The following is a 22501-nucleotide window of genomic DNA, read 5'->3' on the forward strand; positions in this document are numbered from 1 at the left end:
GCATGCAGGGCTGCACCCACCACCACCCCCTGCACCAGCGGTCACTTGGATGGCCAGACTGCCCATTCACTTTCTCCCTAGGGGCCCTAAGCACGCGGGGGCAGTGCCCACCACCACCCCCTGCACCAGCGGTCACTTGGATGGCCAGACTGCCCATTCACTTTCTCCCTAGGGGCCCGAAGCACGCGGGGGCAGTGCCCACCACCACCCCCTGCACCAGCGGTCACTTGGATGGCCAGACTGCCCATTCACTTTCTCCCTAGGGGCCCGAAGCACGCAGGGCTGCACCCACCACCACCCCCTACACCAGCGGTCACTTGGATGGCCAGACTGCCCATTCACTTTCTCCCTAGGGGCCCGAAGCACGCAGGGCTGCACCCACCACCACCCCCTGCACCAGCGGTCACTTGGATGGCCAGACTGCCCATTCACTTTCTCCCTAGGGGCCCGAAGCACGCAGGGCTGCACCCACCACCACCCCCTGCACCAGCGGTCACTTGGATGGCCAGACTGCCCATTCACTTTCTCCCTAGGGGCCCGAAGCACGCGGGGGCAGTGCCCACCACCACCCCCTGCACCAGTGGTCACTTAGATGGCCAGACTGCCCATTCACTTTCTCCCTAGGGGCCCGAAGCACGCAGGGCTGCACCCACCACCACCCCCTGCACCAGCGGTCACTTGGATGGCCAGACTGCCCATTCACTTTCTCCCTAGGGGCCCGAAGCACGCGGCCTCGGAGGTCCTCGAGCGCCGGCGGCAGGGCCCCGGCCTGGGCAGGGCAGGTCGGCCCACATCCGAGGATCCCTCCCACCTCCCCCGTTAGAAACAAAAGCCTGCAGACCACGACACCGGCTACAAGCGAGGCTTTGTCTTTCTTCGTCAAAGGCCGGGGGTGGGCGGGAGGAAAAAAACACATTTTTGTTCACGGGGGGAGGAAATTCAATGGGAAATATGCATGGTTAAGCAAAACAGTTCTGACGTTGGCCTTGACCGCCAGCGACCTTTAAAGTCTTCAGCGCCCAGAGCCGTGGGCACCAGCACCCTGGCCACAGGGAGCCCACGAGGGGTCGGACCCCGGACCCGCCCCCCTCCCGCGGCTCCCACGCCGACGCCCGCAGGGAAAAGCCGCGGAGCGCGAGTGTGCGCGTGCGGGGGGAGGGGAGGAAAACGGTGACGCCATCGCGCAGGCTCAGTGGAGCGCCGAGCGGGGGCGGGGAGAAGAGAGCCCTTCCGGCGACTTCCCCTTTAAGAAACCTTCTTTTAGAGCCTCCGACCCACTTCCGCTCCTGGTTCCCACAATGCGCCGCGGCAGAGAGCGGCCTGGGCTGCGGGACGCGGCTGAGGGGATGTCGGGGATGATGGGCTGGGGGGAGGACGATGAACGGGGCAACGACAACGACGGCAGGATCTATGTGGGGAACCTCCCGGCGGACGTGAGGGAGAAAGACCTGGAGGACCTGTTCTACAAGTACGGGCGCATCCGGGATATCGAGCTCAAGAACCGCCGGGGCCTGGCGCCCTTCGCCTTCGTGCGCTTCGAGGATCCCAGGTGAGGCCTCGGGCCCCCGCCCCCTGACCCGAGCCTCCTCTTCCTCCTCGCTCCCCTCCCCCAGCCCACCTTCTCCTCTGGACCTCCAGCGACGCCCCTTCTCGCCCCCCCTCCGCGCTCCGCTAGCCTCAGTCTCCGCCCCCTCCCTGCTGCGCGCGCCGCCGCCTCCCGGGGGCCTCCGCTCTCTCCCTCCTCCCCTCCTGTGCTGCGCGCGCCACCTCGTGGCCTCGCGCGCACGCCCTTCCCCGCTGCGCGCGCACTCCCCCCTTCGCTCCCCTCCCCTCGCCCCTCGCCCCTCCCCTCTCGTCGGGCCCCGCCACTCCCGCCTCGGGCCGCGGGCCTGCGGCGCTCCGAACTCGGGGACCTTGACTTTGGGGGCCCGCGCGGCGGGGATGGGGCGCCCCGGACGCCGAGGAAGAGACGGCTCCGTGCGCGGTTTTGTTAAAGCTTAAATTAAATCGGACGCGGTGGTCCCCACACTGCCCGCATGTGACCCCTGCGAGCTCCGGCTCCTTCCGCGTGGTTTGTTGTCATGATGTCACCTCCTTGTCTCGGGGCTGTGGGGGGAGCCCCCTGGGCCCCCCTCCCGGGCCCTCCAGACCAGAAAGCCCCCAGCTAATAGGGATAAAGGGATGGACCTAGGATCCAGTCCTCCGGGGCAAGACCTGAAGCTGTGCTGAACCTACTTTTGTTCCCCTAAACTTAGAGTTGGGGGACCCCAGAGGTCATCCAGACCGCGCTGCTCCTTTTACAGATGAGGAAACTGAGGAGTCCTTAGCTAAGGGGAACTTCCGACACCCTTGGAATCCCCTAATCTGAAAGGAAGTATTTTCAGTGGCTAAGGTGTGTAGGGGGTGCCTTTCCTGCCCTTGGGTCTGACCTTCCCTCAGCTCTAGGGCTAGGGGAGTAGCTCATGGGAAAAGCTCTGAGTGACCACCAGAAGGAGGAAGGGGAGGATTTGCTGACAGACTGACCTCTCCAGATGGGCATCTTGACCTTCCTAGGTCCCTAGTAGAGTCCTCAGTCTTCTCACAAAAGCATTCAGTCCAAAGACTTCCAGTCTGATAATGCCTGGACCCCAAGATAACCTTCCCTGGAGGGGTCTTGAGACCAAAACGGTGTCTAGTAGAACAGGTTTGGTTCTGCTATGCAGAGACCCCAAAACACCTTCCTTGGAATTCAAACTTTATTCCTGCAAAGAGAAGCTCCTGGCCTTGGGGATCTTTGAACTACTCCTGGACCTACGCCAGGACACCACTCTCTTGGTGCCTCTTCTCCCACAAGGAGATATTTTCAGTAACATGAGTGCGATGGGCTATCCTGGATGTTTTCCCTTAGAACCCAGATGAAGGGTTAGGGGTGGGGGAATTGGAGCTCAGCGGTGTTGTGAATCTCCTCCAAACCTGTGACACACTGGGATCCTGAGCCCTAATCTTACCTTCCCTCCCGGAGGAAAATTTTCCCCAGGGCTCCTCTCTCCACCCTCCCGCTGGGGTAGGCCTTGTGGTAGAAGACTTACTTGCCCCAGGAAGAGGGTTGTGAAAGCCTTGGTTACTGTTTGGGTTTCCTCAGACCTCAAGCTTTCCCCTAGGGTGCCCTCTACCGGTCTATCTAATCCATTACTTATGCTGATTTTTAAAAAATAAAATAAAAAGGCGCATAAATGAAGAACTGCTTTAATTATTAGGCCAAAAAGAGTTTAAAGGCTACTTTATATTCCACAAGTTGCAGGTGGTTAATGCATCCAGGATGTGTCGCATTAGAATTTTAGGAGTTCTAAATTTAGAGTCTTTGAACTTGTTTTTTAGTATTCAATTAATTTTGTCAATATCATTAATTTACTTTTTTTAAAACATTTTAGGCTCATCCATAGGTTTTACCAGAAACAGTTCAGGACACAAAAAAAGTTAAGAACCCCATGCTTAAGATTCCCCAAAGGAACACCCTTGGAGTCTATGAGGAATATTGGAGAAACTGAACGACCGGAAAATACCTTTGAACAAATGACCAGAGAAGCACACATGTTGCTAGTAGCTGCATCTTGTTTAACTGTATAGCTTCCTTCTTCTCCAACTCAATGTAAAGCAGCCCCTGATTGGGTTTCTCACTGTGGGTGTTGTTATTCAAAGACACAGCAGAGTGTCTGGGTCTCCTGAAAGGATCCAGATGTAGTGTGGTCTGGGAATCTATCCTGTAACCCCTTTCCTTGAGGAAGCTGCACATGATGATAACTGAATTACTTTATTACTGATCTCAGTTCTAATGCTGTAATACTTGCCAGAAATATACAACTTGACAGTTTCCTGTAGCTAATCTTAGTAAACTTGGAGACTGAAGAACAATGTCTCAATGCTGGGTCAATTCTCCTCTTCTCCTTGTCCCTGCTGTTTGTATTTTATGGCAGAGACCCTTTCATTCTCTGAGCTGACGGGGATGGCATTGAGTGCCGACTATATGTCTGGCATTGCACTGTTATTCATTTGTGACTCCATTAATGGTGGTCTGCACATACATATTAATCAGGGGCAGCTGCCTCCAGCAAGGTTGCTTCAAAGATGTGGAATCTAGGGAAAATACCTTGTTTATGCTCCAAGGCTAATAAGCCTATAGCATCTTTTAATCTTCATGTATTCCTAGGGTTTTTGTACTTCTATGAGAAGGGCAATGTTTTGTATCCAAAGTTCATTATTTGATGATGAAATCGAAGACTTTATAACTTTGGGACTTTTTAAATCTTTACTTAGTCATTTATGTTTAAGAAAATAGTTTTCAGCAGTGTTCTTGATTAACTGGTTCTTTGGAGCCTGCAAAAGATTTTGAGAAACCTTCAGAAGGGTTTTGAGATCTTCCATCCTCAGTTCTTTATAGTCATGGATGTGATAAGAGAATATAAAATTCCAGGTTGCTGAGTCCAGTGATTAAGGTGAGAGCAAGAGGGAGAAACTGTCAGTCAGGTTATGAGGAGCTTCTGATCCTGCTCTTATTTTAGTCTCTTTCCAGATTGGATTTGTATTCTTACAGGTTTTCAAATTTGGGCTATGTAGTATTAGTCACTCATAAAGTCATCTTTTCATGTAGTCAGACCCCTTTGTGTTCGTCCTTCATTGCTGAAGAAGACCATGCCATCAGAGAAATGATGATCTGACTTGCACTTGACTTTGTGTTGAGGGAGGGAGGGCTGTCCAGATCACCAGCCTCACTTCTCCTCCAGAGCCTTCTGAATCCAGTGACCAGGTATTCATCAGGATGACTGGAGAGGACCCAGGATGAGGCAGTTGGGGTTAAGTGACTTGCCCAAGGTCACACAGCTAGTGAGTGTCAAGTATCTGAGGTGAGATTTGAACTCAGGTCCTCCTGACTCCTACACTGGTGCACTATCTACTGCACCACCTAGCTGCCGTAGTCAGACCCCTTTATTGTTATGGGGAATTCAGTACGTGGTCACTTTAAAAGTTCTGGAACTTGGATGTCACTAAGGAATTGTATTTTTAGAACTTCAAGAACTTCAGATGCCGTCTAGGTCAACTTAATTATTTTCACAGAATAGGAAATTGAAGCTGGGGGAGGTTAAGTGACTAAAAGTCACACAGCTAGAAAATGGCAGTGGTGGGATTTAGACCCCGTTTCTTTGAACCCCACCCCCAAGGCTAGTCCTCTTTCCCATCAACTAGCATTTAGTAAGCACCTACCAAGTGTTTTGCTAGGTCCGAAGCTAAACATACAAAGAATGAAACAATCCGTTCCCACAAGGAGCTTACGTTCTAATGGAGAAGACAGTAAATACATATAAAAACATATGTAAAATAAATGTAGAGAAAAGGGATAGAGCCTGGACCTGTGACTACCTTAGTAGAGTGAACTTGGGTAAGGAGACCGACTCCCTTTACCAGTGCACAGTAAATATTGCATTCCTTGTTGCCAGCTGTCTTCGAGAGCTGCCCAGACCACTTCCAGGTTAAGGGTCACACATCCAGTATGTATCAGAGGAGGCCTTAACCCAGGTCTTCCTGACTTTGATACAGCTCTTCATTAACTGTACCAAAGTAATTAAAGATGAGGTAGTTTGGGAGGGAGGACGCTGGCCTTGTAGGGAATTAGGAAAGATTCTTGTAGAAATTGGGTCCCAAAGGAGGAGAAGGAATCTGAGGCTGGGATAAGGGGAGGTTATGGTTATGTGTTTGTGCACATAGGACACAAGAATGATGATAGAGTGGTTCTGGGGATCTGCATCACAGAGTATGATATGGGATTGGAGTGAAGACAGATGAAGGGCTGTAAAAACTATAAACAGTGGAATTCATCTCTTATTCTAAAGGCAACAGGGAGCAGCTGGAGTTGATTAAATAGTTGGAGAGAGGGGTGTGGTCAGATCTGTGCTTGAGGAAAGTCATTTTGGCAATAGTGTGGAGGATGACCTTGAAACTTGGACACCAAGTAGGAGACCATTGCAAAAATCCAGTTGAGAGATAGTGAGGTAATCAGATGGGAGACACTGGAGGTAGAAACAGAACTATATGGCAGCTGATTGGCTATGTGGGGTAAAGACAAGAATCAAGGATAATGCTGAGGTTGAAGACCTGGGAGGAATGATGGTGCCCTTCATAGGATTTAGGGGAAAAGGTGATGGTTTCAGTTTTGAATGTGTTGAATCTGGGATATTCAGTCTGAAATGATTGGTAGGATTAGGCTTCAGTCCTACATCACCTTTAATAACTGAAGGTTGGTACTGAATCTATCTGAGTTGTTTGTACAGAGAGGATAGTTAAAGCCAAGAGACCTGATGAAATTATTCAGTGTAGAGGTAGAGGAGGTTCCTACAAGACTGAACTTGGGGAACATCCAGAGCTATAGGGCATGATGATAAACTAGAAAGGAGATATGGAATCCTGCAGGTAGGAGAACCAGGAAACATTAGTGCAGTAGAAGCTAAGGGAGGAGAGCCTCTAGGGAGAACAGTATAAATTCAACAGAGGGATCAAAAAGGATGGGCTTTAAGAAAAGACTATTAGATTTGGCAATTGAGAAAGTTATTGGTGCAATTAAGAACACCGATAACTCGAGAGAACCTATTTTCAGTTGAGTAATGGAATTAGAAGTCAAATTGCAAAAGTTGGGGGTGGGGAGGGACCTCCCGGTGGGGTGTGATGAAGTGGAGGCACTGAGTGAAGACACCTTTCTTCTCCACTGAGTCTGATTGAAAAGGGAGAAGGATAAAGCAGTAATAGTTTGAGGAATTGGTTGGGTCTAGTGATAGTTTTTAAGTATGGAGGAGACTTGGGTGTGTTTAAAGGCAGAAGGGAAAGAGTCAGTAGCTAGGGAGTGGATGAATATTTGAAAGAAGGGACAATTAAGGTGTAGTTCGCTGGAGAATGCAAATGAAATGAGATCTAGGGGTTGCCCTTAACAAGGAAAAGAGCCATCGGAAAAATGGGGGAAGAGGGGAAGGAGTAGGGGGTAAATGTTGAGGGGTTCTGAGATGAAGAGGAAACAAACATCCCATGGCCTTGGTAATGTAAGAGGTACAGCTTCCTGGCCCTTAAAGCCAGAGCATTAGTTAATCAAGACTGGACATCTTCCATCTTCATACCTGGACACCCCCATCGACTCACATCTCACGGGAAGGACAGAATCTGCTGCCTAAACAGCAATAACTACTAGCTCTTATTTGCAGGGATGCAGAAGATGCTATTTATGGAAGGAATGGTTATGATTATGGCCAGTGCCGGCTTCGTGTGGAACTACCCAGGAATCCTGGGGGTGGAGGGCCCCGAGGGAGAACTGGACCACCGTCCAGAAGATCTGAATTTCGAGTTCTTGTATCAGGTATGTAAGACTGTCTAGGCTGGTGGTACACTGAATATTAACTTTGGATAGTGCTGATCCAATGCACAGCCCTGCCAGGGATGCATGTCTTACGAAGATGAAATGGTGCTTTGTTACAGAAGAAGGGCTAATATCCCTTTAGAACATAAAGAGCTTCCTATAAAAGAGTTTTCTGTCAGTTGAAAAGATTCTTGGATGATCTTCTCTTCTCTGGAATTCATACTGGTATAAAGTTAGCTAGAAAGGAATCAAAACAGCCATATTTGATCAGACAACTTGCTCTCTAGCCTTGGATCCTGGAAGATTGTGGTTATGCTGAGATTATTAAGTTGAAGTCTCCCGGACTGCTTTTCCAAGTCTTAAAAGCGATATACCAAACACAGCATGTGCTCTGGTAACTGTTATGACAGATAACCAATTCTAATGCCAAAGGTCTGCATCAATCAATGCCTTGCAGAAGAAAGACAGTAAGAACCCTGGATCTTCTTTGTGTCTCCAGGTATGACTTTCCTGTGACCCTGGACCTAACTAAAATGCATACAAGAGCCTGGTTCCTTTCAAGAGGGGAATTGCACAGAATCACACGAAACCCCAGGGTGAAAAAGTGTGGTTCCAGTCTAGTTTTAGCATTCAGGTCTTAACCTGGTCCTTAAGAGAATGAGTGTTATCAGTCACCCAAACTGCCCTAGAGCACTTGAACACCAACCACACCTAAGCTTTTCATTGGCTGGAGTCTAAATTCCTGTCCTAATGCTTTGGGGAAGCAGTGTCTGTGATCTACTTTATGAGGGGCAGGTGAGATTGTTAACAAGTAAATCTTTAAATCAGGGGAATCAAAAGCCACAAGAGTATTTTTGAAGGACTTGGAAACAACACAGAACAAATTATCTGAATTCTCAGGACTACACAGGACTGGCTTCTTGCTCTAACTACAGGCAAAGATTAGTCCTCTCTCTTGAAGATTGGCATAGGACTAGCTCTCTGGAATGGCATACAGTGCATGCCTTGTGGTCAGTGTCTCTGACGCCCCTTTGTGACTTATTAAAAGTTTTAAGACTTTGGGACTGTCAGGACTGGAGCAGTGACAAAGCCTGTCACTGGACTAGATGTGGGGGAGGAGCCCTGGCCCATCTGGAATGTTGAGACCTTTCACACGCTGTCTTGTTTTGTGTTCTCCATGCTCAGGCCTTCCTCCCTCAGGCAGCTGGCAGGATTTGAAGGATCACATGCGAGAAGCTGGGGGTGTGTGTTATGCAGATGTGCAGAAAGATGGCATGGGGGTAGTTGAGTTCCTCCGAAAGGAAGATATGGAATACGCCCTGCGTAGACTGGACGACTCCAAATTCCGTTCTCATGAGGTGGGTTCCCACCTTTTGTGGAAGAACTTCTATAATCCCATGGCAGTTGGGCCTGCAGCTGTCCTCACTGCACAGAAGGCTGGTAGATAGCTTGTTAAATAATCTCAGAGTAACAGTAAGGAACCTTAGTGGACAAGCCAACATCTTTCGTGCCCAAGTCTTACAGACCCTAGCAATGGTCCTTTAGTACCTGGAGAGAATCGGCAAGTAGGTCAGCATGAGTGAGCCACCTCTTTCCCACCTGTTTAAGAGAGCTTTTGTGGATTATGCCTCCAGTGGCTGAACTTGAGCTTTCACAAATTCAGGAAGCTGTCATCTCATTGTAGTTGCTTTCTTGGAAGTGACTTAAGGATTGTGTCCCAGGCCTCTTACAAACACAACTTATCTTGATGTGGCTACTGTCCCTTTATGTGCCTGGTAATTTGTGAGTGAAATTCCTTTCTGTAAGGAATGACTAAGCTGTTGGCTTCCTGATACCTTGGGGACCTAAAGGAGAGACCTCTTGGACCTTCCTCCCCGTTGTCCTGATTGCCTTCAACATACAAACGGTGTTTAAAATTCCTGTATTCCCAGTTACCAAATTTTTTTTCCTTCCTTAAAAGTGGTTTGCCTCACTCACCTGGCAACTGGTTCGACCGTGCCATTGCCCAAACCACCTTACACTTCAAGAGCAAAGTGGCCACGGTTGTGAACTTGCAATGATCTTGCAATCATGAAGTCTTCTGCTTAAGTTTAGGATAACACTTGGGACACTTGGACCTTCTTCCACTTACCGGCCCAGAATAGGCTGGATATGAGTCCCTGTTCTTCCTTCCCCTACCCATCTTCATCCCTCACTTTTTTTTCCTTCCTTTTGTTTGAATTTCAGGGTGAAACTTCCTATATCAGAGTTTATCCAGAAAGAAGCAGCAGCTATGGCTACTCCCGGTCCCGCTCAGGGTCAAGGGGCCGTGATTCTCCATACCAAAGCAGGGGCTCCCCATACTACACCTCTTCCTTTGCACCATATTGAAACCGCTTATGAGGTTTTTTTGGTTCTGTTTTTTGTTTGTTTTTTTTTTTAGTGTGAACTGAGTTGCTCTCTGCTCGGAATCTACATTCCAAATTGACTTAGTATCTTAGGATTTTTTTTTAATAACTTTTTTTTTAAAGGAAAAACTACATACAACTACATACATACAGTTTCTACCAGGGCCATATTGGCAGTGAAATATTTTGAACTGCTGCAGTTGTTTTGGTTTAGAAGCAAGTTGCATAGTTCCCCTTCCTCCCCCAATTATGGAGAAAAAGCAATGCTGTGTCAAGGTGGGTTACTCTGCACAGACACTATATATAGGAATCAGCCCATTCTGTTTAGAAATATATTTCTAAAGTTTAATAGTTTCCAAGTCGTGGTTATTTTAATTACGTAAACTCAGTTTTTCTGTGCCAGGCAGATAGAGGATTAAAAGAATAAGAGAAGTTATCTGAACAGAACTTCTCAGTAGGGGCTTGAACGGGAACAGTCGGTGGTGGTCTGCTGTTAGACGAAATCCAGTGCTGAGCTTTTCAGTCTGTTTCTCTCTGAATGGAGGCTTTGGCAGTAGAGGAAATCACTGATAAAAGAAGATACTTTATGAAGAGACTAGGAATACTTAGGGAGGAAATATGAATAATCCAGACTGCATGGAGTCCTTTGATCAGGAAAAAACAAATTCTTGGGCAAAAGTGCATTTTGGTTAGAAACTCACTCTACATAACAGCATGCAGAAACTCTGAACCAAAGGTGATTTTGCAATTACCACAAGACACTTCCAACATGTGACCCAGGTACTAAGTGAATTCCTGATCCATTTCCTGGGAAGCTTTTCTCCAAGTCCCTAGTCTTCCTTGACCTCTATCGGGGAGAGCAGGATCTCACTTCAGCAGTTCTCCATCCTCACCCCATCTTCACTGGAGAGCAGCAGGGGGAGAGGAGAAAAGGGGCCAGAACCTGGTTGTGTTGAGGAAGTTCAAGGGAGTTTTTTTCAACTTAGTCTTTCCCAAGGTCCTCCATCTACATCATTTCCTACTGTGAGCACTATTCCTCAAAGCAGTGCTGGATCTTGTTCACTTTGTTTTGGCAGAGTGATGTTCCCTGTTTAAAATCCAAAAAGGAAAGAATTACAGTTAAGCCTAACTCTTCTTGCTTCTGAAACTAGTTGGTGTTTCATGAAAACAATGTTGTCACCACTCTGCTTTCTCAGCTAGGAATACCTGGATCACTACTAGATTTGCTACACATTTAAGAGGGAAAGGAGTGCCCATTGTGGAATTACCTAACATCCTCAGACAGTGGGGGTTGCAATTGGCAGAAGAAACATCCACACCAAAGTAATTCCTGAAATACTTTAGATAGGCACCTCTGAGCAGTGGGAAGGAAATGAAAACTACCTGGCTTAGTTCTGGATTGGGGTTTTTTGTGAGGGAGGAGGTTATCAATCAGTGAATCCATATAGTCACTTGACACATCCCAAGAAGAGGAATTTGAATCCATATTCTCCAGAAAAAAATCTATATGGCTCAAGGGTACTCCCCCTGCTTCCAGCAACTACTTGGTAACGTTTAAGTAATTCACAGAACCAGAGACACTCTACGATCTATACCAAATTGAGATTCCCTGACCCAACCGGAATCCCTTTCAGTATGGGGGTAATATGGAAGTGCTATGCCCTCTACCAGCTTCCTGGACTGGCATCTAAGCTGGGCATACGTCGGAGAAGGGTGAGGATACAACGCTGTTATGAAGCTCAAAGTCCAAAATGTAGAACTGACTTCAAAAAACAGGCTGCTAAGTTGTGGGGTTCAAATGGGCTGAAAGTCTTACATGGAAAAGGTTTACAACGCGTTTACAGCCTAAGGGTGGCTAACACCTCCCTGGGATTCAAACAGCACTTTATACTCCCAGAATCATTTCAAACCTATTCATCCCCCCCAAACCTTGCCTCTGAGCTGCAACATGACTGCCCAGCACCCCAATGTAGCATCTACCTGGGGGTGCCACAAAATACTCCTCCACAGTCTGCTGCGAGTTCTGCAGCAGGTCTTCCACACAGCCGCCTTCTACCACGTCGTCGGCTCTCAGGTACAGGCACCTACAACAGTCCAGAAGCCCGCCCCATAGGCAAGGGGCCCGGACCCCGAGCTTCTGCCGCGGGGGTACGGGGCGGGGGACCTCCACCAGCCCTGGGGCCGGTCTCCACACTAACCCAATCACTTGGAGCCGCGTTTTCGCACTTTTGGGTGGGGTGGATTTCCACTACTCGTGACCTCCTGCTGACACCGGAGGCACGCCCACCCCGCTCCTGGGAGGGTAACTGCAGATGACGTCATGTCATCGAGGGGGCCGTTAAAACGCCGGCACGTGTGGCGCTCCTGCGCTGGGCGATCGGGGATCCCTGCCCGAGGAGCCCCCGCGTGCACACGGACGTGCACGGCCTTGCCTACCGGTCCTCCAGCACCGACTCCATGGGCGCCACGCCGTCCGTGTCCACGGCGCGGAGCTTCTCCGCAAACTCGATGGCCGCCCGCAGCCGCTCTACGCCCTCGCGGTTTCGGAAATCCACCAGGGCCAGGCGCTCCAGGTGCTCGATCAGCTCGGCGCTCACTCGGTCGCCCGGGCGGGGGCCGGGGGGTGGGGGCTTCCCCGAGTCGTCCCCCGCAGACCGGCAGCTCCCGACTCGTGCTCCCGGCCCCCCGGCTATGGCGCCCCTCACGCCGGGGCTCAGCCCTGTCCGCAGCGTCCGCTGGAGCATCCGACGCCACATCTCCGGGGTCGCGGCCGCCTCACTGCGAGCCGGAAACGGGCGCTCCGGCGTGACGTAAGCGGCGCTCCGCGAGTGACGTCGGCAGCGCGCCGTCGCCCTTCCACTGCGGGGCTGGTCGCCATGAACAGCGTGGGAGAGGCCTGCACCGACATGAAGCGAGAGTACGACCAGTGCTTCAACCGCTGGTTCGCCGAGAAGTTCCTCAAGGGCGACGGCTCCGGGGACCCCTGCACCGACCTCTTCAAGCGCTACCAGCAGTGCGTGCAGGTGAGCCCCGAGAGCCGCGGGTTGGGCGTGGGCCCTGCGTGGCCGTGGCCACTGGGCTCCCGAGCGCCGCCGGCCGGACTGGTCACGTGCCGGCGCGGTGGTGGGGAGGGGTCGGCGGCCCAGCCCTGGGATCCCCTGCTGTGTGCCTCTGAGGCCTGAGTGCCCAGCTCGGAGCTCCCCGAGGAGGGTCACAGGTCGGGAAGCCAGCCCAGCGCTTGGCGACGTTGGTCTGATTCCTCGTCCGGTCAGGAGCGCTTTAGATTCTTGAGACGCTCCTTTCTCTGAGTCTTTCCTTTGTATATGTCATTTCTCAATCCACAGAAAGCGATCAAGGAGAAGGAGATTCCTATAGAAGGGCTGGAGTTCATGGGCCACAGCAAAGAGAAGTCGGAAAGCTCTCCTTGACCTTGACGGCCGCCTTCGCGATGACCTTTTCAGCTGCAAACATTCAGACGTCAGGAAGACTGGTCTCTGGAGACGACTGGTTTTTAGGAGCTTTTTAGAGGAAGAGTCCCTTAGGTTTATTTACTGAAAGGCTCGGATAGACCTTTATTATTTGCTTTCAGGTGACGGATGGCACCTCGCTGGTGTGGCATCTTGCAGTACCAAACATGGCATAAGAGAACAAGTCTTTAGATGAACAGAATGTACCTTGGTCTGCTGCACTTATGTGGTCTGCACAGAAATACCAGTACATGTACTCCTGAGTCAGAATGGCTACGTTGTCCTGAATGAGGAATCCTTGCTGCAAAGTATTAATTTTTTTTCTGGAACCACACCTCTGATGCTCTGGGAGTGACTCCTGCATTTAATTAGCAACGTTTTGTTTGGGTAACGACGGAATAATGGTTAAAGGTGTGGAGCTAGCCAAAAAGGGATCTGCCTTTAGGAGACTACTGCCTGCTTTTAAGAAGAGGATTTAGATGGAATCAAAACAAAACAGGAAGTTCTTGAAGGCTTCTAAAGAAACATTTTGAGCTCCCAAAGTTTGGTACTAAGCGCACAAATTAAGGTGATTCCTGGTTTCCTCTGAATCTTGTGAATTTAGCTATGAAGGTACTAAAATATGCAGAAATCAGATTTTCTTGATTTTTAGGCTGTTTCATGAATGGTGATAGTGACTATAAAAAAATGCTGATAGAAATGACACCACTGGGCTTGAGCTATAGACTATCCTGCATGGGTTGGTGGAAGAGGGTTGTTTACAAGGCCTCTTGAATACCTTGACAGTTGCACATGGTTAATTGGGATGAAGAAAATAGTTTGCTTTATTTGCCTTATTTGTCTATCATGTTCTGTAACATTTGAAATCAGAGATGGAATAAATAACTGCTCTTTGGTTTATAGTTTACTTTCTCATCGACCTCGTAGCACTTCATCTCCAGCATGCCTGTAACATGGGTAGTTATCCTTAGACTGTCGAGTATATATGTCTAATCTTACATTAGATGAAAAAGCAAAAATTCTGAGCCTGGTGGGATTAGAACCCAGACCCCGTTGTTTCCATGACTAATCAGTAGGAATGAAGAGTGTCTCTTTGGAGAGAACAAATTCATATTTTGGCTACTCAAGACAGAGTACACCACCTGATGAGTGGGTGAGCACAGACTACCTTGACACAGCCCACCAACTGAACATCATTTGAATTTGTTAGGATTCTTACCAGCAAACCTTAGGTATCATCTTAGGGATTGAGTACTTTTGATACATGGTCATTTACAGACCACATTGTAATTAAGCTTATTTGTATGTTTAGTGAGACTAAAGATTTAAAATAGGATCATAACATTTTTGGGTTCCTAAAAATCAGTCATGTTTCAATAAAATGCTTTAAATATCATTCTTAGTGAACCGAATTGGATAGAGCTACTTCATAGTTAATGACGTTTCAGGGAGACGATTTATAATAGCATTTCTATACCCATTTAAGATATGCAAGGCACCTGAAGTTTCATCTCCTAACACAATGAGATAGGTGCTATTTTAAGTGACTTGTTCAGATTCACAAAGCCAGTATCTGATGAAATCTATTAATGTAATCAATCTAGCTAACATGGGGTTTTTTTGCCTTACCAATTTAAATTGGAAAGCAGATATGGATTTATAATGTGTCACTTCAGTTTCATGCCACAAAACCCACTTTGAAAGTCGTAAGAGGGTGAGGGGAGACTAAGCCAGTAGGTGCATTGTGCCAAGCACTTTTTACTATTCCTGTTATCCCTACTGGAGGGTGAGGAAAAGTGAGACCTAAAAGGTTTACATGACTTGGCCAAGGTCACAATCCAGTAAATGTCTAAAGTCAGATCTGAACAAGGCCCAGCTATTCACTATGCTGATATGAGTTGCCTCATAAAGCAATTGTTTATATAAGACTGGATGGGTGCTAGCTATATGCCGTTAGCAATCCCATGTTCAAGACTTTAAAAAAATCATTAGTTTGTTCCTAGAGATTAATCAAGTGTAATTTTCCAGAAAAAAATTGGGCAGGGTGATGAGGTAGAGAAAATAACACCCTTGAATTTAAATTGAAAAATTATTTTCCTTTATTAATTCCCAGGGTAGATTAGATTAGGATGTGCTCCTAATATAACTTACATGGAGATGAGATGGTCAAGTGGGGTGGGGGTGGGCATTCAGACAGCTTTGCAGACACTGCTGTCTTCAGACTTTGTGCTCCTTAGATTTCATTACCCCACAGCCTCAGCCTCTCTACTCTATCAGTCAGAGGCATCCAATACCATTTGGTATAAGGGAGAAAAGAATTTTCACTCATGACATCCTTGCCGTGAGCCAAACATCACTTACAGCAGCTCTTCAAGAGAAATGTCCCATCGACGATAAACCATATCCTGAAATCTGACCACCTAATGTTTAGAAAACACTACATGGGTGTAATTTGACGCACATGAGTGTTTAAGAAAGAATTCAACAGTTCACCATAGTCTAGGGTAAGTGTTATTTATTTAAGCCATCCCAATCACAAGCAAAACGATAAAAGGTCAGCATATTTTCATTGTGTGATGCAAGTGAATTTAAGGTCCCCTATAATTTTCTGTTCCACATACAAAGAAAAGGATGGTCCAACCGCTGCAGTGGTCCCCCAGCGCTTGATCAGTATGGTCCAAGTTTTCTTTACTCGTCCTCATAGCCGGTTGGGAGAGGATTGACGTGATGGTTATGAAATAGAGTATGGTTTCCATCTCCCCACGGGAAGGGCTGTGAAGAGAAATGCCAACAGCCATCAAACAATCCCAGTGAATGCTTCTGACCCATGCCCAGTAAGGGCACTTCCAGAAGACTGCCTGTCTCTCTTTGGATACACCCAACCTTTTCCAACAATTCACAGGCTCTCTACTGGATACAGAGTGAACACAACCACTCCTGGTATATCCAGATCAAGCACAATTAAGTCTCTGTAGAAGCATTCATGTTTCTATGGCACTTTAAAGTCTGCAAAGTGCTTTATGCTTACAAATGTGGATAGAAGGTTCTATTATCCCATCTTACAAAAGGCACAGATGAAGACACAGATAAGGTGACTTGCCCCGGATCACAGCTAGTGAGCGTCTGAGGCCACTCAGGCTTTCCTGACTGTAGGCCCAGCTTCCTCTATGCCACCTCAATGCCTAGTGATGTAGATCAGAGGTCTCAAACATGGAACCAGGTTAAAAATTGGGAATTTTTGAACAAAAATACAATAAGCCACAGGTAATGTTAATATGTGGTTTTCTAAGCCAACATACAGCTGGCAGGGATCCTTATGTGTAGTTTAATGGCCCCTGTTTCTGAGTTTGATACCACTGCTATTAAGATGACATGTAGGGGAGGGAAGGGGAAAATTAGTATATTAGTGTACTGTTAGTATAACCCAAACCAGCAGTATTAATCAACCAATTCTTTCAAGGATAAGTCAATTCTAGAAATCGGCCTCTTCTTAGTTACTGCCATTAGAGGCATTTTGACACCTTTCAAGTTCTGCCAACAATTCTGATGTCCTGAAAGTTTAATCAAAACAAACCAGTATCCCAACACCATCCTCACCTAGGGTCTTCACCATTAAGAGCAATCTCCAGATAGCAGATAAATGAGGCCAAGTCTGAGCGGAGGGAGGGGCCACAAGAGGCCCATCACACACAAATGCATCGTTTATGCAGTACTTTCAAATTTACAAAGCATTTTCTTCACACCCAGTGAGAAAGCTGTACAAACAGTAGTTTTCCTTTTACCAATGAGGAAATAGAGGCAAATAAATTATAACACTTTCCTAAGGTGACATCAAAGGTTAAAAAAGTATGGTCCAGTAGAACTGGACTAGCTAAGGTTTAGGGTCAAAGTCCATTTCTGCCTTTAATTACCTCTGAAAATGTAGGTAAATCATTTAATGCAACTCAACATAAGCATTTATTGTAGAGTCACAATTTACAAGGCTATGTACTTGGGGACATTAAGTGACAACCTATCCTCAAGAAGGGGTGACTAGGTGGCACTGGATAAAGCATTAGGCCTGGAGTCAGGAAGACTCATCTTCCTAAGTTCAAATCTGGCCCCAGACACTTAGAGCTGTGTGACTCTGGGAAAGTCACCTCACCCTGCTTGCCTCAGTTTCCTCATTTATGAAATGATCTGGAGAACAGATAATAGCAAAACACTCCAGCATCTTTGCCAAGAAAACCCCAAAAGCGGTCCCAGAGAGTCGGACATGAAGAACAAAACAAGCTTATACAATCTTCTAAAAGGGAACACGGCCCGTACACAATGTGCAAAGTTTAGGCAGCCTGGTAAAACGGACAAAATCAGTTTTGTGGAAGGACAAGAATACCTCTATTAAATATCACTTTTTATACTTAATACTTGTGTGACCCTGGGCAAGTCATTACCTTCTCAAAGCCTCTATAAAATGGAGATAAAAGCAGATATCTCACAGGGTGGTTGTGAGGATCAAATGAGATAAAGGATGTAAACCATTCTGCAAACCCTAAATTCACCTCACACTGGCAGAGACAAGGGTGGTGGAAATCCAGAAAGTCATCAAAGCACCTACTCTCCTTTAGTGGCACAGTGGACAAAACACTGGGCCTGGAATCAGGAAGACCTGAGTTCAAATCTAACCTCCCACACTTAGTAGCTAGCTGTGAGACTCTGAACCTGTTTCCTCGTCTACAAAATAGGAATCATACTTTTCAGGGTTACTGTGAGGTCAAATGACACAATGAGTATAAAACATTTAGCACAGTTCCCGGCACATAGTAAGCAATATAGAAATGTTAGCTACTATTACTTGTTGGTATCAGATGAATTCAACATCAATTGCACTTAAGGGTTCTGTACCAACAATGTGCATTAACCACAAAAACGCTTCTAGAGACAAACCACTGCTCTCAAGCAGACGGACTGCAAGGAGCATAAATGAACCAGTGTATGTGAGAGCGCACTGACCACTTGGCCACTTCAGCCTCCTGGAGGTCAGTGTTTCCTGGGCATCACCTATTCTGGGCCCAGGTTCTCCTACACAGCCACGCTTAGTATCTGTTGGCCCGCACCAGAACGCTACTGAGGCGACTGCAGAGTTCATTATTCAGTGGAAAGAGTCTCTGCTGGGGGAGGAGGGGTGGAAGAAGCTCCAAGGCTATGGCTTTTATGTTTCCTGTAGTTATTGATCTGCGACGAGGAAAAGAGAAAGCTCCTTCCTAGAGATTTAAAAACAAAGTATCTGGTGCACGGGGTCGTGGATTTAGAACTGGAAGAGGCGTCAGGGAGGATCCAGCACGGCCGGATCAAGGTCGCCTTTACTGGGTCGGTACCGAGGACACAAAGGGATCCGAGACAAGCCCTGTGCTGGGGGCTCCACCTCTAACCGGCACAAACTAGCCCCGGGCCGCTGAAGGATTAGCGGAGAGGAAGGGTTCTGGGGACACTTAAAGGCCGGGGCGCGTTAAGGTCACGCGGGCCGCCCCACGTGAAGGGCTCGGCACAAAGCCGGGGCCTCACCTTGGTCCGGATGCGGAGGTGGGGGTAGGCGACGAACTCGGGCCGCTCGTGATGCTCCCGCGACTTCAAGTAGGCGTTCAGCATGCTGACCGCCACCCCGGGGAGCGCCACGAAGTAGGTCAGCGTCCTCCACCAGCGGCCTGCGGGAAAGGAGCGGCCCGTGAGCCGGGCGGCCCGGCTCCCTCCGCCCTCCCGGCCAGGCCCGGGGCCCGCGCCCTGGGGACAAGGTCACCCGGCCACGCCCAGCCCGCCTCGCCCGCCCGCCCCGCGGCCACGCCGCCGCTCACCCGAGCCCTCCTCGCTGTGGGCAGCGCTGGAGAACGACCGCCCCGCCGCGGCGCGGACCTGGCCCAGCTGCGCCAGCAGCCGACCGCTCGCCGTTACAGCCATCCTGCGACTAGAGCAGCCGCCGGAACCGGAACGAGGCACGGGTCCGCGGGGCGGGACCCCGGCGTCCAGGGCGGCTTCCTATTGGACAGTTCATTGTCCACGCCTCTTTCCGCTGAGATGGAGCCAATCCCGGATTGGGTCCTGAGCATGCGCAGCGCCTCGCCTAAATCCTCCGAAGCCGCAGTGCGGAAGGACGCGGGTTCGCTTCTCGTTCACCTGCAGGCCTCTAGCTCACGTGATGCATGCGCTGTACGCCGGGAGCTTCGCCCCCATCCTCCCCTCCCGGCGCCATGTTGAAGCGCATGCGCACCTAGCAGATCTTGCGGGTGTCCGGCCTTGGTAGGTTTGCCTTTGCCGCCGGTTACTCCGCATGCGTCGTTGGCGCTCGGGGCTTCCAAAGTTCCGCCCCTGTTCTGCGCAGGTAGGAATGGTGTACCCACGTGACATTTGTTGGTTCTGGATCATCGGTGCCGGACGGTTCTATGGACCCGGACAGCTTCAGTCCCGTCAGTCAGTCGGTCGTTAAGCATTCATTAAGCACCTCCCGTACACCCGGCACTAAGGGCTGAGGATACAAAGAGCGCCGCATTACGGAATATTTTATTCAGTTTACAAAGCAGAGGCGTAGACCGTCCTGGGAAGTTCGACCTGCCGGGGACTGGACCGCTCCATCGAGGGAAACCAGCCCAGAGAGGCTGAGGAATTTACCCAAGGCTGCCCAGCCTCCCGGTGGTAGAGGCTGGACTCTGGCCCATCTCCGTGTGACGCAGAGGAGAGCGCGCTGCATTTGGAGTCGCAGAACCAGGGTTCAAATTCAGCTCCGATGCTTACCCCCTTCAGTCACGATTAACCCCGCTGTGCCTCAGTTTCATCATCTGTAAAATGAGGCAATTGTGCGGTAGACTTGGGAGAGGGGAGAAAGTCTCTTTTCAGCTCTAAATCTGAGATCAACTCTTCTCCCAGAATCCTCTTAAGGTCAAGGAATGAAAAAAATCACTGAATTTTTAAACCTGGCTTCAAATCCCAACGCTGCTGTTTTACGACCTGTGTGACCTTGGATGTTCACCATTCCTCCCCCCTTCTTTCTCCCTCTCTGAGTCTTCTCCTTCCCCCTTTCCCGCGTCTGTCCGCTATCTCTGTCTCCCTTTGAGTGTCTGTCAGTCTGTTTCTTTCCCTCCGTCCTACCTCTGTTCTGGCCCTCCCTGTCTCTGTGTCTCTCTCCTCTGTCTCTCCCTCTCTATCTCTGCCCACTTCTCTTTCTTCATCTTTCTGTCTCTTTTTTGTTTCTATTTCCGTCTGTCTCTATCTGGACCCAGTTCCCTCTTCGTATCTGTCTTTTTGTCTCTGTCTCTCCCTCTCCTTCTGTCTCTTTCTCTCTGTCTCTGTTTCAGTTTCCTCCTTTCCCCCTCAGTTTCTGCCAAATGAGACCATTGAACTAGATGACCTCCAAGGGTCCTTCCAGCTCTCAGCACTTTGCAAACCTTATCATGCTGTATCAATTCAAGCTGTCATTATTAATAAGATTAACTCATTTCCAAAGGGCTCTGCAATGCACAAAACTCTTTACTTATGTTGATAGCTCTGGGAGGCAGGGAGTGCAAGTGTGGTTATTCTCGTTTTACAAGAGAGGAAACTGGAGAATGTAGAGTGTAGACAAGGACATGCTGAGGATCAGCTAGGGAGTGGTAGAAAAGAAGATCCAACTGGGTTGGTAGCAGGCCTTGTGACAGCCCAGACCCCTTAAAACTCTGCCTGTGCGCTGGTGGAGCGACCACTTTGGGAGCAGGTGCACAACAAGAATTGTGGCCCACTGATCACCCCCATGAAAAAGGAAACAGAAAATGAAGGAGCTGGACCTTCCCAGCAGGTCCCTCCCAGCTCCAGGAGGCAGTGAGTCTGTCTACACCCATAGTATTCTTGTTTCTGTCTGTTTGGCATTTTTGCAGGCTCACAAGTCTGAAAACTTTGATTCCCTTTGCTTTCTCATTTGCTTTTCTCATTCTTACAGGTAGAAGTCTGGAGGGCTGAGAGTTAACAGCTGGCATTCAGGAAAACTGAATAAACAGTAGATTGGCAAAAGCCAGCCAGAGAGATGTCAGCAACAGCTGTGAAAAAAAGTCTATCCCTAAGTCATGGAAAGAAAGCGGAAGTATCTCTAGGCAGGAATAAACATATACCAGGTTTGATTTTCTTATTCAAACAGGCTAAGAATAGAACAACTATCCCCTGTGTGCTCTTGGGCACATCATAATGTACATGAAAGATCACAGAATTAGAGCCAACATGTCAGACACTATGCTGGGGATACGAAAATAGCAAAACACAGCCACCATTTTTTGAACTTTTTTAATGTATCAATCAGTTCTGCTGACTTTTTTTCTTCTCCAAAAATGTGCCATGGGAAATTCTTTGGGAGGGATATATGGGGTACTACGGTGATAAAAAAACCAAAATCTCAATAAAAATTTGTCAAGGAGTTCTGCCTTTTCCTCACTGAAATCTTGGACCAATTACTTCTCTTTTGTGGGCTTCAGCTTCCTTCACTATAAATCAATTAATTAGTAGACATTTATCAAGCACCTACTATGTTTCATGCACTGTGCTAAGCACTGAGGGCACAAAAAGTCCTGACCCACAAGGAGCTGGCAATCCATAGAGGGGCACAGCATGCAAACAAATATGTATAGAAAACAAGCTACAGGATATACAGGATAGAAAAGAAATAGTGAACAAAAGGCAAGCACTAAAATTAAGAGGGGGTGTGGAAGCCTTCCGGTATAAGGTGCGATTGTAGTTGGAACTTAAAGGAAGCCAGGGAGGTCAGTAGTTGGAGCAAAGGAAGGAAAGTACTCCAGGCATGGAGGACAGCCAGAGAGAATGTCAGAGATGAGAAATGGGGTGTTCTGTTCATGGAAAAGCCAGGAAGCTGGTGTCACTGGATGGAAGAATACAAGGTGCAGAGTAAAGTTTAAGAAGATTGTAAAAGTAGGAGGGGGCTAAGTTATGAAGGGTTTTGAATGCCAAGCAACATTTTATATTTGCTTCTGGAGGTGATAGGGACGACAGTGGAGTTTATTGAGTAGGGAGTGACATGATTGGCCATGTGCTTTAGGAAAATCCCTTTGGTGGCTAAATGGAGGATGGATTGGAGTGGGGAAAGACTTGAGGTAGACAGATCCACTAATGGCTATTGCAACAATCCAGGTGTGAGGTGATGAGGGCCTGCACCAGGGTGAATGCAGTACCAGAGGAGAGAAAGGGGCATATTTGAGAGATGTTGCAGAGGTGAAATTGACCAGAGTTGTTGTAGAGGTGAAATGGACCAGAGATGTTGCAAAGGT

General features: G+C 48.4%; 4 protein-coding genes across 4 annotated transcripts; 2 read left to right on the plus strand and 2 right to left on the minus strand.

Annotated features, from left to right (window-relative positions):
• The first annotated feature begins 1196 nt into the window (after nt 1–1196).
• On the plus strand, nt 1197–10108 carry SRSF9 (serine and arginine rich splicing factor 9). The gene is made up of 4 exons (XM_072600267.1): nt 1197–1549; nt 7221–7372; nt 8558–8730; nt 9599–10108. The coding sequence occupies exons 1-4, from the start codon at nt 1299–1301 to the stop codon at nt 9740–9742; spliced, it is 720 nt and encodes a 239-aa protein (XP_072456368.1). The 5' UTR covers nt 1197–1298; the 3' UTR covers nt 9743–10108.
• GATC (glutamyl-tRNA amidotransferase subunit C) lies at nt 10091–12515 on the minus strand. Its single transcript, XM_072600266.1, has 3 exons — nt 12196–12515; nt 11740–11843; nt 10091–10846 (listed from the first exon to the last, which is right to left on the minus strand). Exons 1-3 carry the CDS (start codon nt 12513–12515, stop codon nt 10797–10799), a joined length of 474 nt encoding a protein of 157 aa, XP_072456367.1. The 3' UTR covers nt 10091–10796.
• A 120-nt stretch (nt 12516–12635) lies between these two features.
• Nucleotides 12636–14128, plus strand: TRIAP1 (TP53 regulated inhibitor of apoptosis 1). The gene is made up of 2 exons (XM_072600268.1): nt 12636–12782; nt 13104–14128. Exons 1-2 carry the CDS (start codon nt 12636–12638, stop codon nt 13185–13187), a joined length of 231 nt encoding a protein of 76 aa, XP_072456369.1. The 3' UTR covers nt 13188–14128.
• A 1596-nt stretch (nt 14129–15724) lies between these two features.
• On the minus strand, nt 15725–19324 carry COX6A1 (cytochrome c oxidase subunit 6A1). Its single transcript, XM_072600265.1, is given in 4 exon segments — nt 15725–15998; nt 18771–18910; nt 19058–19198; nt 19201–19324. Coding segments are annotated over 4 exon segments (474 nt in total). The 5' UTR covers nt 19310–19324; the 3' UTR covers nt 15725–15914.
• Nucleotides 19325–22501: the final 3177 nt, after the last annotated feature.

The sequence above is a fragment of the Notamacropus eugenii genome, chromosome 4 (assembly GCF_028372415.1).
Source record: "Notamacropus eugenii isolate mMacEug1 chromosome 4, mMacEug1.pri_v2, whole genome shotgun sequence".
NCBI lineage: Eukaryota > Metazoa > Chordata > Mammalia > Diprotodontia > Macropodidae > Notamacropus > Notamacropus eugenii.

Excerpts from the sequence above, each read along its gene's own strand:
- SRSF9 (XM_072600267.1), top strand. The coding sequence starts at position 1,299 with ATGCGCCGCGGCAGAGAGCGGCCTGGGCTGCGGGACGCGGCTGAGGGG. Across the intron at positions 1,550-7,220 it reads GTGCGCTTCGAGGATCCCAG|GGATGCAGAAGATGCTATTT; the intron begins GTGAGGCCTCGG and ends TCTTATTTGCAG. Across the intron at positions 8,731-9,598 it reads CCAAATTCCGTTCTCATGAG|GGTGAAACTTCCTATATCAG; the intron begins GTGGGTTCCCAC and ends TTTGAATTTCAG.
- GATC (XM_072600266.1), bottom strand. The coding sequence starts at position 12,515 with ATGTGGCGTCGGATGCTCCAGCGGACGCTGCGGACAGGGCTGAGCCCC. Across the intron at positions 11,844-12,195 it reads GAGTCGGTGCTGGAGGACCG|GTGCCTGTACCTGAGAGCCG; the intron begins GTAGGCAAGGCC and ends GGACTGTTGTAG. Across the intron at positions 10,847-11,739 it reads GTATTTTGTGGCACCCCCAG|GGAACATCACTCTGCCAAAA; the intron begins GTAGATGCTACA and ends GATTTTAAACAG.
- TRIAP1 (XM_072600268.1), top strand. The coding sequence starts at position 12,636 with ATGAACAGCGTGGGAGAGGCCTGCACCGACATGAAGCGAGAGTACGAC. Across the intron at positions 12,783-13,103 it reads GCTACCAGCAGTGCGTGCAG|AAAGCGATCAAGGAGAAGGA; the intron begins GTGAGCCCCGAG and ends CTCAATCCACAG.